This window comes from Grampus griseus, assembly GCF_964374135.1.
Source record: "Grampus griseus genome assembly, chromosome: 20".
NCBI lineage: Eukaryota > Metazoa > Chordata > Mammalia > Artiodactyla > Delphinidae > Grampus > Grampus griseus.
In genome coordinates this window covers 28,038,779-28,052,421 of record NC_139014.1, presented here as the reverse complement: position 1 = coordinate 28,052,421, position 13,643 = coordinate 28,038,779, and the positions used below count along the sequence as shown (strand labels likewise).

Genomic DNA, 13,643 nt, shown 5'->3' with positions numbered 1-13,643 from the left:
CTCCAAGCTGCGCTCGGGGCCCAGGGCCTCTCGAGGCCCTGAAGTATCACTCCACCCCACCCGGGGCGCTGCAGCCACCACGAGGTGAGAACGCGGCCGCAAACTGGCCGCTCTGCCCGGCTTTGACAGCGACCCTCCTCCGGTTTCCCATCTGCCCGCGGGCCCGCCCGCGGCTCCGGGTTGGTGCTGCCCCCTGGTGTCAGCAGCTCGCTCTGCAGCCTCTTCCCAATTCTTCCTAGACGGGCTGACAGTGAGAAACCGGAAGAAACCAACGCGCCCCTCTTCGAATTTTAGAGGCGTTTTTAGCTCAGAGCGACCTCGAATAAACACACTGTCCACAGAGGATTTTATTTGAGCTGAGAAAAGGACCTTTCTGCCCCACCTTGTTCCTGAAGTGCCCGCCTCGCTGTCCTGCACGCCCGAAGGTCAGAGGCACGGAAGCCGGACCCCACCATCCGAGAGTGGGACAGCGTTCTGGCCCTCCCACCGGTTCACTGGCTGAGCCCCTCGCCGAATTCAGCGTGACCTGTGGCCAGCTCCCTCCCTGGAAGAGGCAAACATGATTCTCTTCCTTGCAAATGTGTCGGCCCAAGAAGGTGTCCTGGGAGCTTGGAGGCCAATTCCACCTCCGCCTTCACCCTTCCTCCACCTCACCATCCTTGATGGCCCCGGTGAACAGGAAGCCAAAGTCTCAAGTCCCCCGAAGTACCCAAGTTGAGCGTCCTGCTGGGCCAGGGTGTTACGGATCTGCAAGGCTTAATGAGGAAGGAACTGGGTTTGAAAGAGTGACCGCCCGTCTCCCATCCCTTCCACTGCTAGGATTTGGGGCTGGTGACACCTGTTGGCTCGCTGAAGAAGAGAGAAGATTCCGCCCTCATGGGATAGGGACAGGAGGCAGCTGTCCTCGCAGACGTGGGCCACGAGGAAGGAGGCCTAATGGAGACTGACACAGTGGGGCTCCCTGAGAGACCACCATCTGAACCCATTATTATACAAGGGGAAAGTGAGGCAGGAAAAGAAAGAGCCTAGTGACCCTCACTCCCCACACCCCCAAGAGGGATTTAGATGATTTCCACGGGAGAACTTTCAGGCTAGACTTTGCCACTCTAGTCAACAACCCTGATACGGAGAGAACGTTTCTTTTTGAGGTTCAGGAGACAGAGCGATGGAAAAGGATTCTAGGGTCCGCGGTATATGGGGGACCATGGCCAAACCTCTCCTCCGAAGGGAAAGAGGGAGCAGGCAGCACCCATCTTATCAGCCCCACCTACCCAGAGGCTCTGAAAGTGGGTGCAATTCCGCTGTGGTGCCCCGGACTGGGAGCGGGAGGCCAGGAGCGGAGTGGCGGGAGAGGCGGACAGAGGCTAGCGGCCAGCAGAGGGAGCCCGGCCCCCGGCCTGGGACGCGGACGCGCTGGGAGCGCGGGGGCTCGCGGCGGCTCGGCGCCGCCCGGCCCAGCCCGCAGCCCGCGCCGGCGCCGCCCGGCCTCGCAGCTCAGCTCGCTGCCCCAGCCTTGCAGCCGCCCCCGGGGAGCAGCTGCCGCCGAGCCCGGGGCGCCCAACCTTCGGTCCCCGACTCCAGTCCCGCCTGACGAGCTTGCGGCGCCCCTGCCCCGCGCGACCCACAGAGCGCACTGTGCCGTTCACTTTGCATTGTAGCGTTTTATTGTTTTCTCGAGTTTTTGTCGTTTCGTCTCGCTCCAGAGCGAAAAGTGAAAACCTGAGGTGGAGCCCGCGGGCCGGAAGAGCAAAGCCCGGGCGCAGGGGCCGAGGGGCTGGCGGGGTGGGAGCTCCTCCAGGGATCGGGGCCCTCTCCCGCAGCCAAGGAACCCCCAAGCCCTGTACAATATAGATGCTCATGTAAAATGAAAAAAAAAATTAAATGCTATGAGTTAATCTCTAAATATTATGTACACAGCAATGTACACCTTTGAATAAATTAATACCAATTTGCATATTCTGGGAACCTTAAAGCTTATTTACACAAATTACCATTTATTTCATAAATATCTTTTTTTTTTTCACCCTGGGGACTCAAGGCAGAAGTGCCACTCCCTCTGCTGACCCAGGGGTGGGAGGGGCGCCTGTCTGGGTGAAGAGGTGGAAGGACTAAAAGAACAGGTTCCTCTCAGCTCAAGTCTACACTGACTTGAATCTTCACTGACCCCAGCACCCCTCACCCCAGATTCTCAAGTGGTCCCAGCCCGAGGCTAGGGGTTCTGGGGCTCCCCCGCCTGACGCCTGCACCTTCTGGCTCCCGAAGAGCCAGCCTCTGGCTGGGCCAGGGACGAGGACTCCCCACAGTGCTGGAGGACCCGGAGAGGGCCCCGCCGATGACACCTTGACACGGGAGCAGGCTTGGACCAAATCCAGTGGCTCCAAAGCGACTGCGTTCCTGGCAGCTGGATTCCTTCTGAAGCCCAGGGAAGTGTCCCAGGCCCTGGCTGGCTGATCGGGGCTTCATTCCAGCCTCTGCAGCCCGCTTTTTCTCCTTTATTTAAATAAATACCCATTCTGTGCTGTACATGTCCCAAGCAGCAGGGGCAGGCAGCTCAGGAGGCCTGCGCGGCAGCGGAGCAGCTGAGCAGCCCCTCACTTGGGCGACTCCCTGCCGGGCGAGAGGGCTCGCTGGCTCTCCAGCCCACTCACTAGCCTCTGGATGCTCTGCAGTTCACTGGCTGCCTCTTTGGCTGAGCCGCTGGGCGACAGGGCCCCGCGGGGCGGGGCCCCCGCTTTGCGGAGAGCCAGCTCGGGCGGCGGGCTGGGCTCCCGGCTGTTGCCGCCTGCAGCCTTGGAGCCCTCGGCCGCCAGCCCAGTAGTGAGGAGGCTAGTGCTAGGTGGGATGGTGACTGGGATCTGGTAGGGGCTGAAGCGCAGGCGGGGCCGGGCACTGCCCAGAAAGGGACTCCGGGATAGGGAGCCTGCGGCAGCAGCGGCAGCCGCCGCAGCACTAGTGGCTGGCAAAGCGGAGGCCGCCGCGGCAGCAGCAGCCATGTAAGTGTAGGGGTAGGGGAAGAGGCCTCCGAAAGTGGGCATTGGGATTCCCTGGAAGAAACAGAACAAGACAAGGGTTAGGCATCCTGCCTGAGGTGTTTCTGCAGGTGATCTGGGCTCTAGGGGTGGTGCTACAACTGGAAATCCTTGCCCTACAGTTTTTAGGAATATGAGACCAGAGCTCACATGACCGTAATCCCCCAAAAGCACAGGTAGGCATGAGCCGGTATGCCTATGGCCAAACCCAGTCAGAAGGGGAGCTCACTTCAGGTTATGACGCACAGACCTGGCACCATCAAGCTCTGTGCCAGGTACTACAATCGGAGTATGGGAAGGCCATTACAGGCAGCTGAACTAGCATGGGCCTTGAGGGAGGAAACAGGGCTGGCACAGGGCCAGGTGGCCAGTAGGCATCTTTGGCTGTGCTGGGAGGGAGGTTCTGCTCACTTAGAACAGTGTCCTCCCCAGCCTTTCTATCCGCAGGTGCCCCGCGGGGCAGGGGAAGCACAGGCGAGGGGCGGGGTGGGGGCCGGGGGCCTTTGTAAATTCTCCCTCTGCCTGCCCACCTGCTCAGGGGTCTCCTGCCTGGACCAGGAGAAGGATCCAGATGCCAATCAGTTTATAAACTGGCCTGAATACAAAGGACTCCTGGCGGCACCTAAGTGGCAGCTGAGGAAGGAATGCAAGGCCTTTGCCTGTGGAAAGCACAGTAGCTGGGAAACCCTGGACAAACACTGCCTGAGTCCCTGAGGCCCGACTTTTGGATTATCTGACCTTTGAGATAATGTTCACTCCACAGAGTATGTGGGTATGGGGAGGAGGGCAGGAGCTGACTGGGCTGGGCTTCCGGGGAGCCTCAGGCCTGGCTCAGGCAGGGAGAACGAAGAGAAGTAGCTTAGTCAGGAATGAGAAAATGTCCTTCCTGAGAAGGTCAAGCCCTACTGAGCATTCAGACATGGTGTCTCAGAGGAAGGAGGGAGGCTTCAGATCTCCCAGGTTTGGGCTCTTCCTGATGGCCAGAGGTGAGCTATCCTGGCTTGAGAACTTAACCATTAGCCGTCCACCAAGTGATGCGTCCTGAGTGCTGAGTACTTCTGCCCTGGCCTTACACCTGTGACCAGGCTGTGTCTAGAAGCCCTGACTTCCCTGTGACCTCTCTGATGCCCATGCTTATCACTAGAATTTGTCTGAGGAGGAGGCATCACATACACACAGACTCAAGGGTGCAGATTAAACCTCCAGGCCCTGAACTCCATTTTCTGGAGGCTTCCTTGCCAGCTCAGATCCCCAGATAGGTGATGTTAGTGCCTCAGACACTCACTCCACACGCCCCCGACGCTGAGCTCTATTTAAAACTCATTTCAGAATCCCCTCCCCCACTTTAAAAATATTTGCTTCTGAACCAAAGGAGCCTTCTCAGATCTGAACTCCTATTTTCCTTCCCTTAAGATAAGATCTCACGGGTTCAATTTGCCAGAAACCTCAGAGGGAGGAAAATGAATGTAGAGATTCCAAATCTTTCCACAGGGAATATTCCACCTAAGCAACCAAAGAGGCCGCTCTCCCCATCAGATCTTCTTATTTTGCTGCTGGCCACAGTTTCATAAACTTTCCCCTGGGAGCTCAGAATTTCAACTTGGGCCTGGGGAACCGAGCCCCTCGTCTCTGAGACATGTGGCTGGGAGAGTTGGGAAACCCGGTGTGGGGGAAGGGAGAACCCAGTCCTTTGTCAGGGCAGAGGACTTCCTGGGGGGTCTGAAAGGGGCCAGAGACATCTGGGAGGTGGGTCATTTGGGTGGTCAATTATCCAGAACATATTTCAAATTTTCCTACTCCTTTTGTCCAGCCACCTTAGCCTTTCAGGGACTGACAGTGAGCCAGGGATCTTTGTTCCCAAGAAAAATGTCCTGAGGCAGGCCAGGCAAGTGGACTTACAAAAGCCCGGGGCAGCCCCAGTCTGCCATAGCAGAAAGAGTCTAATGGGTTACACTCTATGCTAGGGTTATAGGGAAGGAAATAGGCCCAGAGAGGGTCAGGGACTTGCCCAAGGTCACACAGGAGTCAGAAGCAGTGCCCTTGCAGACCCTGGACCTACAGTCCTAGTCTCCCTGAACCTAGGTGTGTTCCAGAGGGTCCATTGGGTCTCCCCAGGAGGGAGTCCTTGCCGGCTGGAAGCACTGGAGCGCCTATGGCATCCTCAAGCCCTATGCCTGCCTCCTCTGCCCACCTCAGTCCTCCTCCCTCCATCGTGCTGCCACCAGCTCACAGGCCTTACCTGAGATGCCAGCATGTGCTGGGAGAGGTGGAACGGGAAGGGCCCGGCGGTGCTTGCCGCGCTGGCTGCGGGACCCAGCCCGCCTGCGTCCAGCCCGGTGGCTGTCCCTGGTCCGCCACCTCCTCCGCTGCCGCCGCCTGCCACCGAGGCCAGTAGGTGGCCCATGCCCATGGCGGAGAAGGCGCCGGGGCCCATGGCGAACTGTCCCGGGTGCAGAAAGAGCGGCTGGCCGGCCCCCAGAGGCCCGAAGAACTGCTGCCCGTGCAGGTGGCCGGAGAAAGCCAGGCCCGGCAGGTGTCCGGCGCCCAGGGGGGACGCACTGTCTGTCTGCACCACCAGTGGCGCCAGGCCGGGATCCTTGCCCTCGCCGGCCTCCTTGCGCCCCTCGTCCTTCCGCCGGGCTTCGGCGCGCTCCTTCTCTAGGCTCCGCAGGCCAAACAGGCCGTCCCCGCCGCTCTCGGCCGGCTCCTTGGCCCTCTCGGGGCTGCGCCGCTCCCGGGCGCGCTCGGGTTCGGTCAAGCGAGGGGGGCTGCCGCCGTCCAGGGCCGGGCTGCGGCCTAGCGCCTGCCCCGCGCGCTCCTCGCTCAGCCTCTCGGGCTCTGGGTCACTGTCCGCGGCGCACGACTTCTCCTCGGCTGCGGGGAGAGAGGACGCGCGGGGTTACGGCCTGGGAGAGACAGGCGCGAAGCCTCTCCCGGTGTCGGCGCCGGGCCGGAGAGACGTGCGAAAGCCTGCTCTCGGGGAGGCCAAGTCGGAGGAGCTTCTAGGGGCTCGTCGGGCTAGGGGCAGTTGTAGGTCACCTCATCCAAGACCCTTTATGTGCAGTGGGAGAAAGTGAACCCGGTAGAGAAAACCTTACTGCGCCAGAGTCACCCAGCGCCGGGGCCCTACCCCGGAGCCCAGCAGGATCTGCGGGCCACCTGGGACCGCCCTCACAGGAGAGTCCTGGGTTAGAGCCCTCCCAGGCTCACTGCTGACGCTTCTCCCAGGCCTTAAGTTAGCCGGATGTGGAGCACCGAGCCACCTGGCGCCCGGTGGACACCCTCCCCTTCTCTTCCCCGCCAGATCCGCACCTCTAGTCCGGTGCAGGCGCAGGGGACTAGGCGCTGTCCCCGGGGAGGGTGGCGGTTCCCGCGCGGGGGGAGGGTCGCAGGACGAGGCGTCCGACTCGGCACCGTCGCGCTCTGGCTTGCAGTGCTCCTCGTACAAGCGCAACGACGGCAGCGTTAGCTGCTTCCTGGGGATAAGCGGACGGAGCGGGTCAGAGCGCAGCGCAGCACCCCCACCGCCCCCTTCCACGTCCTGTTCCCCCAGGCACCGCCATAGGTCGGTCCTGTACACCCTCACCTTTTCTCCCGCCGGCCATTCCCGGTGTCCCGGAAGCCCTTGGCAAACGGGTTGTTGTCGATCTTAAGCTGCGTGATCTGCGGACACCGAGGGGGTGGCGCCAGGTCAGGATGCGGCTCTTCCAGCCTGGCCTGGGGCACCCGGAGGTCAGCGGCTGCCCACCCAGAGGAGAGCCCGGGGAGTGCACACTTGGTACCCGCCCACCTGGGATAGGACACTCCAAGCCACAAGGCAAGGTGAGGCCGGCGGGCGGGCCTCGAGGAAAGCGACCTCCAAAAACCTTATTCGAGGCATAATCCCTCAACGTGCACGCACAAGCCCAAAGCTCTGCGGCCAGAGTCGAAATGCGTCCAAGCGTGCACACAGGCCCACGAGGCCACTCAAGTTAAACTAACCCGGAACCTGAGCAGGGCGCAGACAGCAGAGCACACGCAGGTCAGCAGACACACACAGTCAACCACACTCACGGGCCGCGCACATGCAAGTACACACGGGCAAAACAAGTGCCCAGGAAACCAAACGAATTCACACGCCTCCACACGAATCTAAGGCACTCCAAATGGTGCGCGCATATCCGCGTGGGACAGACACATCGGTTCACGAGGACGGAAAAAACGACCGGCAGGACACTCAGACACTGTCGTTCAGCCGAGAGTCGTGCACATGGGCACAGGCCTAGTGGGGTGGTGATTTGCCTCTCTAGAGAGAGGGTGTAGAAGGGCAGCAAGCAGAAAAGGCCCTTTCACTTGAAGGAAAAGCCTCTAAGCACCTCCCAAGGGGTCCCGGGCCTGGACTGACCCAGAGAGGGATGGCGGGGTGGGGGCTGTCACCTGTCCCGCCCTCTGGCTCCCCCAGGAGAGTGAAAACTGGGCCCCCTGTTCCTAGCGTTGGGTTCCTAGCAGCAGGAACGCCTGGGCAGATTGCCTCCGGCGCCCTCTTTTCATTTCAATTCCCATCCCTGAGCCAAGAAATAAACGAATAAAATGTAAAAATGTCAGCACGGCCCCGGAGTCTCCGCTAATTGCTAAGTAAATATCCCCACCCCAACGAGCGCCCAGCTGCTCGCGCGCCCGGGGGAGCTCGTGGGTATGTGTCGCGGGCTTGCGAGAGAGCCTGGGGGATTTCGGTGGCTGCTGCGCTTACAGACGTCAGGCTTGGTGCTCGGGAATGGGCCGTGAGGGAGCCGGGGGCTGCGGGCAGGTGTGAGTGGAGGGCTGGAGCCTGCACGTGGGGAGGGCGTCGGTGGAGGGGCTGGGCCCACCGCCGGTCCCGCGCACCTTGTCGTTCTGGTAGGCAGTGACCGCGATGAAGTCGGTCTCGGGGAACACGTAGGTACGAAAGGTGCTGTAAGGCAGCTTCAGGATGTCGTTGGCTCGCACGATGTGGAAGCGTGGTTGGTACTTGTGCATGGAGTTCAGGATGGTCTGCGGGGAGGGCGCGGGTCAGCCGACAGCACCCCCCCCCCCGCCAGCCTGTGACCCGAGCATTTCTGTTCTCTGGGGACCCGACCTCTTTCCATCTCTCTCAGGGTTTTGCCTTCCCCATTCCACCCCCCACCCTTCCCCGTTTTCTCCTGTCTTCTCTGCTTTTTTTCGCTCCTATATTACTTTTTCTTTTTTCTCTCAATTTTCTTCATCACAGTTTCTCTCCATTAAAAAAAAAATTTACCCCAGTTGAAAACAGAAATAAAACAAAATAAAAACCCCTACAATGCCACTCTTAACCTCTCTTCCTGGGCTCACTGCTAAGACCCTAGTAACGCCACGGAGAGAAGACTGGGACCTTCGAGGGCTCACCGACTGCCCTACGTTCGGACAGGGAGTCCCTTCTGCCCCATGAACTTCCCCCCTCCCATTCGCTGGGGCCCTCGCTCAGGCAGAAATGATGAGAACCCCAAACTCCCTCCTCCTGGTCGGGCAATCTGCCTGTGGGAGGAGGGAAAGGAGTCTCAGAAAAGGTATGGAGGGGGCTGTTTTAACTTTTAAATCTCCACGTTTGGGGAGAGGGATGGGAACCCAGGTCTTGTTCACGGGGAAGGGTGAAGACAAGCTGAGGTCCTGGGCAGGGCTTCCAAGCTCAGAACCTAAAGACCAGCGGCTGCACGACCCAGTTCCGGCCACACCTGCCTCCCGCTGGACCCTAGGAGGGGCTGTGGAAGGCCTGAAGAGAGCTGAGGCTGTGAGCAGTCTGGAGCTTAGCGGCCCCCAACCCCCCCATTCTCCAGGCTTGCAGAGCAGAGCCCTCTGGGCCCAGGCCCAGCCGGCATAGGCCACAGGGCAGTGACCTGGGCAGGGGCACCCTGCAGGTTCGGCAAGCGTTCCCCTCCGGGGAATCGTGCGGTCTCCTCTCCTCCCCCCACCCCCTGCAGTGCCCGGTGCTCAGTGTCCGACCCCCATCCGCACAACCGCCCTGCACTCACGAAGCCGTGCTTGTCGGAGATGTTGTTGGTCAGCTTCAGCTTATGGAAGGCCACCGGCTTGGCCATCCACTGCTCTCCCGTGGCCGGGCTGTCCGGGTGGATGTACATCCGTTTGGGCATCTCTGGGTCGGCCTTGCCCGCCACCATCCAGCGCGAGTTATGGAATTTATACCGGCAGTCATCAGCGGCCACGATGTCCATCAGCAGGATATATTTGGCCTTCTTGTCCAGGCCGCTGACTCGCACCTTGAAGGGAGGAAACATCCTCCTGCAAGAAAGGGAAAGATGGAGACGTCATGGGACCCGGCTCTCTGTCGGAGGACCCCCCCCACACACCATTGCCTGGAGCTTCCCCACCTGTGTTCCGCTGTTGTCCCTGCTCTCCCCCTTAATACTGTCTGGGAGACACCACCTGCAGTTGTTATTCCTGGGAGACCCCATTTCTGCCTGTCAAGACCCTCTCCTATTATAAGGCTTCCCATCGGCCCTATGCTCAGATCTAGTGACCCTCTTTCTCCCTCATCTGAGATGAAAGCTGAGGTTTCAAGAAAGAAATCCAGGGCCTTTATAAATACACCCGCTTCTCTTGACTCTCCCTGAAATCCGTTCAGGGGATATATCCACTTGGGACCGAAGCTCTCAGAAATAAATTCGGATGTTGTTTGTTTGGGGGAAGGAACTGGGTTACAGTGCCGAACAAGGACCCTGACCCTGAAGTTCGGGGGAAGAGGGTGAGCCTGAGGCCTGGATTCTCCGTATCTGAGTCAAAGGCTTGAGTGGTTGGGGATTGTAGTTTTCTTCCGGCCTTAAGGCCTAGGGCGACGTGAGCGTCTGAAGGTCCTCGCTCCTCGGCGCGAACAAGGCTCCAGGCCGGGTCAGGCTGCAGCTGGGCCGGTTCGGGGCTCGCTGCCGAGAACGCAGCGACCGGCGGGAACCAGTGGGCCAGCCTGGGCCTAGCAGGGTGCGAGTCTCATTCTGGGCTCCAGGGTCGGAGGAGAGTGCGGGAGACGCTGCATCTGCCCAGAGCACCGAGCCAAACTCACAGGCAGGAGAGCGAGGCCGCGGGGCTGAGTTGCAGCCGAGACCGCTGGAGAGCAGCCAGGGCCGAGCCGCGGGGCCTCCTCGGCTTTGGGACTCATAACGATTGGGGCTATTTTGCAGGAGCATATTTTCGTTTTCATTTGGGAGATTTCGATGCTTTGGTTTAAAAAAATTCGTTCGCTGCCAAATAAGAAAAGTCAACTTGGTTGTCTAAGCGTGGTGCGGGGGCCCGAGCGAGCAGGGAGCCGCGAGCGGCGGGCTCGGCGCTGGTGTGTGCTGTCGGGTGCCCCTCTCGCCCACCCGCGCGCCCTCCGGCCAGCCGGCTGCCCTACCTCCCGGACTTGGTGATGACCATCTCGGTGCCCAGCTTGTGGAACTGGTCCCACAGCTCCTTGGCCTCCAGCGTCACCTTGGGGTCGTCCTCCACCTCGTCCTCGGGCTCCAGGCTCTTAAGCGAGCGCAGATGCGCAGCGGGCGGATGCGGGCCGAGTGCCGAGACGTGCAGCCCCGCCTCGGCCGCCGCCGCCGCCGCCGCAGCCGCCGCCGCCGCCGCCCCCGCCAAGCCGGGGTCGGGCAGAGGCTTGGCCAGCGCGCCGGGCGGCAGTGCGAGCGCCGGGAAGAAGGAGGGCTGCGCCGCCGCCAGAAAGGCGGACATGGGGAAGTCGGCCGGCCGTGGCGCGTGAAACGGGTGGTAAGCCATGGCGCTGGCCGCCAGCGCCGGCTCTCTCATCGGGACATCCGGCCCAGGCGCCCGGGGGCCGGGGCCGGGGGCGCGCGGCTCGGACCCCCGGCCCGGGCGGCGGCGCGCGCGGAGGAAGGGCGACCCGGGTGGCAAGCGCGGTGGCAGCTCCTCCCGGTTCCCCGTCCGGCGCACGGCGAGGGACGCGGGGCTCTGGGCGCGGGGGCGGCGGGGGCTCTGCGCGGGGCTGGGCTGGGCTGGCCCGCTCCGGCGCCGGGGACCACGCGCGACTGGTTAGATCTTGTCGTGATCTCTGGAAAACTGTGACTATCTCACATGTCCTGCCCTGCTCGGATCCCCTGCGCTAACGAGCCAGGCCCCCCTTGATTGCTGATTTTACGCTTTTTGGACCAATTGTGGGTCTCCGGGGGCGGGGTTTTGACAGCTCAGGCCAAGCTCCGGCCGGGAGGGGGGGCCGAGGAGAAGGTGTCGGAAGCCTCAGCAGTAAGAAAACATGTCAACAGAATAAAATATTAACCAATGACGGGCCAGCGAGCCCCGAGACCCCTCCCCCTGCCCCGGCCCCCACCCCGCCGCCCGCGCCCGCGGTTGCCTGCGCCCGGACAGGAAAGCGCGGCGGGCCGACCCGACTTGCCGAAAGGGCCTGAGGCGGGGGGCGCCCGGGTCCCAGGGCACTGGGGAAGGACCCCCCAGCCGCAGGCCGCCCCAAGTGCAAAGCATTGACACGGCCCAGAGAGGAGAGGGGGCGCCCTCCTTCTCCCGCGCCCGGCGGCCCGGCAGCTCTGGCCCGCGCCCCAGCTTGGCCTCCGACCCCGCTCCCGGCCGTGGCGCCGCCCGGGCCCCTGCACTCCGGAGGGAGGCTGCGGGTGCTGGAAAGAGAGGCCGGTGGGCGGGCGAGTCGGGAGGCGCTGGCTGCCGAGGTCCCGGAGCGGAACCCAGGTGGCGGGAGCCGGTGAGTGGAGCCGTGGCAGAGCCCTGGAGGGGCCGGCGTGGGCGGGAGCGGGACGCGGCCTTTCACTCGGGAAACGCGGGGACCCCTTAGCCCGCGCCTCCCCTCACAGGAAGACTCAGGAGGAACCGGGAGTTCCGGGAAAGCCGTGGACTCAGCCCCGTATCCGCCTGCGTCCCCGACCTAAGCAGAGCTCTCCCACTGCCGGGAGAGCGGGTCCTCGGGGCTGGGAAGGTGTGAGTGCACCTTCCGCCGAGTACAGGGCGGCAAGGCGCGGGCGGATCCAGCCCCCAGGTTCTTGACCCGCGACCCAACGAATTTTCGCCGCATCCGGTACCAAAGACACAAGTATCCCTCATTCTAAACACCGGCATCCTCTCTCCTCCACTTTCCTAGAATTTGTTTCCAGCTCTCGAAAGCTCACGTCTCCCAGGTTCAGTAATGCCGAATAACGAGTGTGGGGGTCTGAGCGTCTGTGCGCACCTGCGGTTGAGCCTCCACCCCCCACCCCCTCCTACCCCCGCCTGCCGCAGTCGTTCTCAGGCACCACCAGTATTGCCTCCCGCCCTTGGGGTGTGTATGTGTTTGTGTGTGTGTGTGTGTGTGTGTGTGTTTCGCGCCCACTGTGGTGGTGCCTTCTGTGCGCAGCGGGAGCCGAACTTAAGGCGTGCGCCCAGTGAAGCGGCTACACACCTGCCTCGAATCAGTCTCAGGCCTGACACTGATTCCTGGAGGTCGCGTTCTGAAGGCAAGACGGACCACGCACTAGACACGGGTGACACTCCTGCCCGCACAACCAATGCAAAGGCGGGTGAGTTCTGCCGGAGCGGGTTTGCGCCGGCGTTGTGGGCGCGTACAGCCCACATCAAACAGTGTCCCATCCGCTGCGCACACCAGTCGCGGGGAATCCTGTCGCTGCACACGCAGACCTGCCGTGTAAAATCTGATCACCCCGGCAGTGCGGGTTGGGGACCGGCCGGAACGGTTTGGCCTCCCCGAACTTTTTTTCTACTTTTCTGAGCGGACCCCGGAGAGCTCGCTACCCCGCTACCCAGCGTGCAACAGGGCGCCGCCCCCAAAGGGTTTTTCTTCACGACCTCACTCTCTACTGGGTCCCTCCTCTCTTAGTGCCTCCTCTCTGTCCAGAACGAATCTTCGACTCCGCGCTGCGCAGTCTATGCAGCCGGGGCAGGATCCGTTGCAGCTTTGCACAGGCGAAGTCCTGCCGGCTCCGTCTTAGGCGAGATGTTGCCCCTGGGGATGGATGTGTGTGGACAGGTTTGAGCAGTTGGTGAGGTGACCAGATAATAGCCAGGGCAGCGTTCCGGAGCCAGGAATCCGGGCACAGGCCTGGGAATCCGTGCATGCACTCGCAAAGTCGTGTGTGTACACGTACTTTCGAACTTGCAAGAATGGCGTGTAGTACACCTAAGTGTGTGCAATTTGGACATTTTCCTGGAGAAGGTCTGTAGCTGGTCCGGGGTCCAAGGCCCAGGCAGTCTGAAACACGCTGGTACGGGTTGTTCGCCCAAGAAACCCCGCGGAGACGATGCAGCGGCTGCATTTGGGGACCACAATCCCACCTGGCCACAAGCACTGGGCCACGGACCTGCCCTCCGGCGGCCACAGGCTCTTTCCCGGCCCGGACCCCATCATCTGCCCTGCCCCGTCGTCCCGCAACCAACCCGAGGTCGCTACAGCCGCTCTTAATATTCCGAATTTCCATTCCCCTATACCCCTACCCCCAACACCTCCAGCCAAACTCTCCAGCGAGGAATATCCTTGGCTCAACGAAAACCCGCGAAGGGGAGGCCCGGGAGGCCCTGGTGCTGCGCCGTGCGGCGCGCATGTCCCGCTCGGCCCCTCCCCCACCACCCCCCGGGTCTGACCCTCCTCTTCCCGGGGACAGGCGCCTCTGG

The 13,643-nt window shown here is 61.9% G+C and overlaps 1 protein-coding gene across 1 annotated transcript; it reads right to left on the bottom strand.

Annotated features, from left to right (window-relative positions):
* Positions 1-1,641: 1,641 nt before the first annotated feature.
* Positions 1,642-10,805, bottom strand: TBX2 (T-box transcription factor 2; the record flags this gene model as incomplete). Its single annotated transcript, XM_082679775.1, has 7 exons — positions 1,642-3,044; positions 5,269-5,903; positions 6,342-6,505; positions 6,616-6,692; positions 7,893-8,039; positions 9,035-9,302; positions 10,408-10,805. 7 exons carry the CDS (start codon positions 10,803-10,805, stop codon positions 2,592-2,594), a joined length of 2,142 nt encoding a protein of 713 aa, XP_082535901.1. The 3' UTR covers positions 1,642-2,591.
* Positions 10,806-13,643: the final 2,838 nt, after the last annotated feature.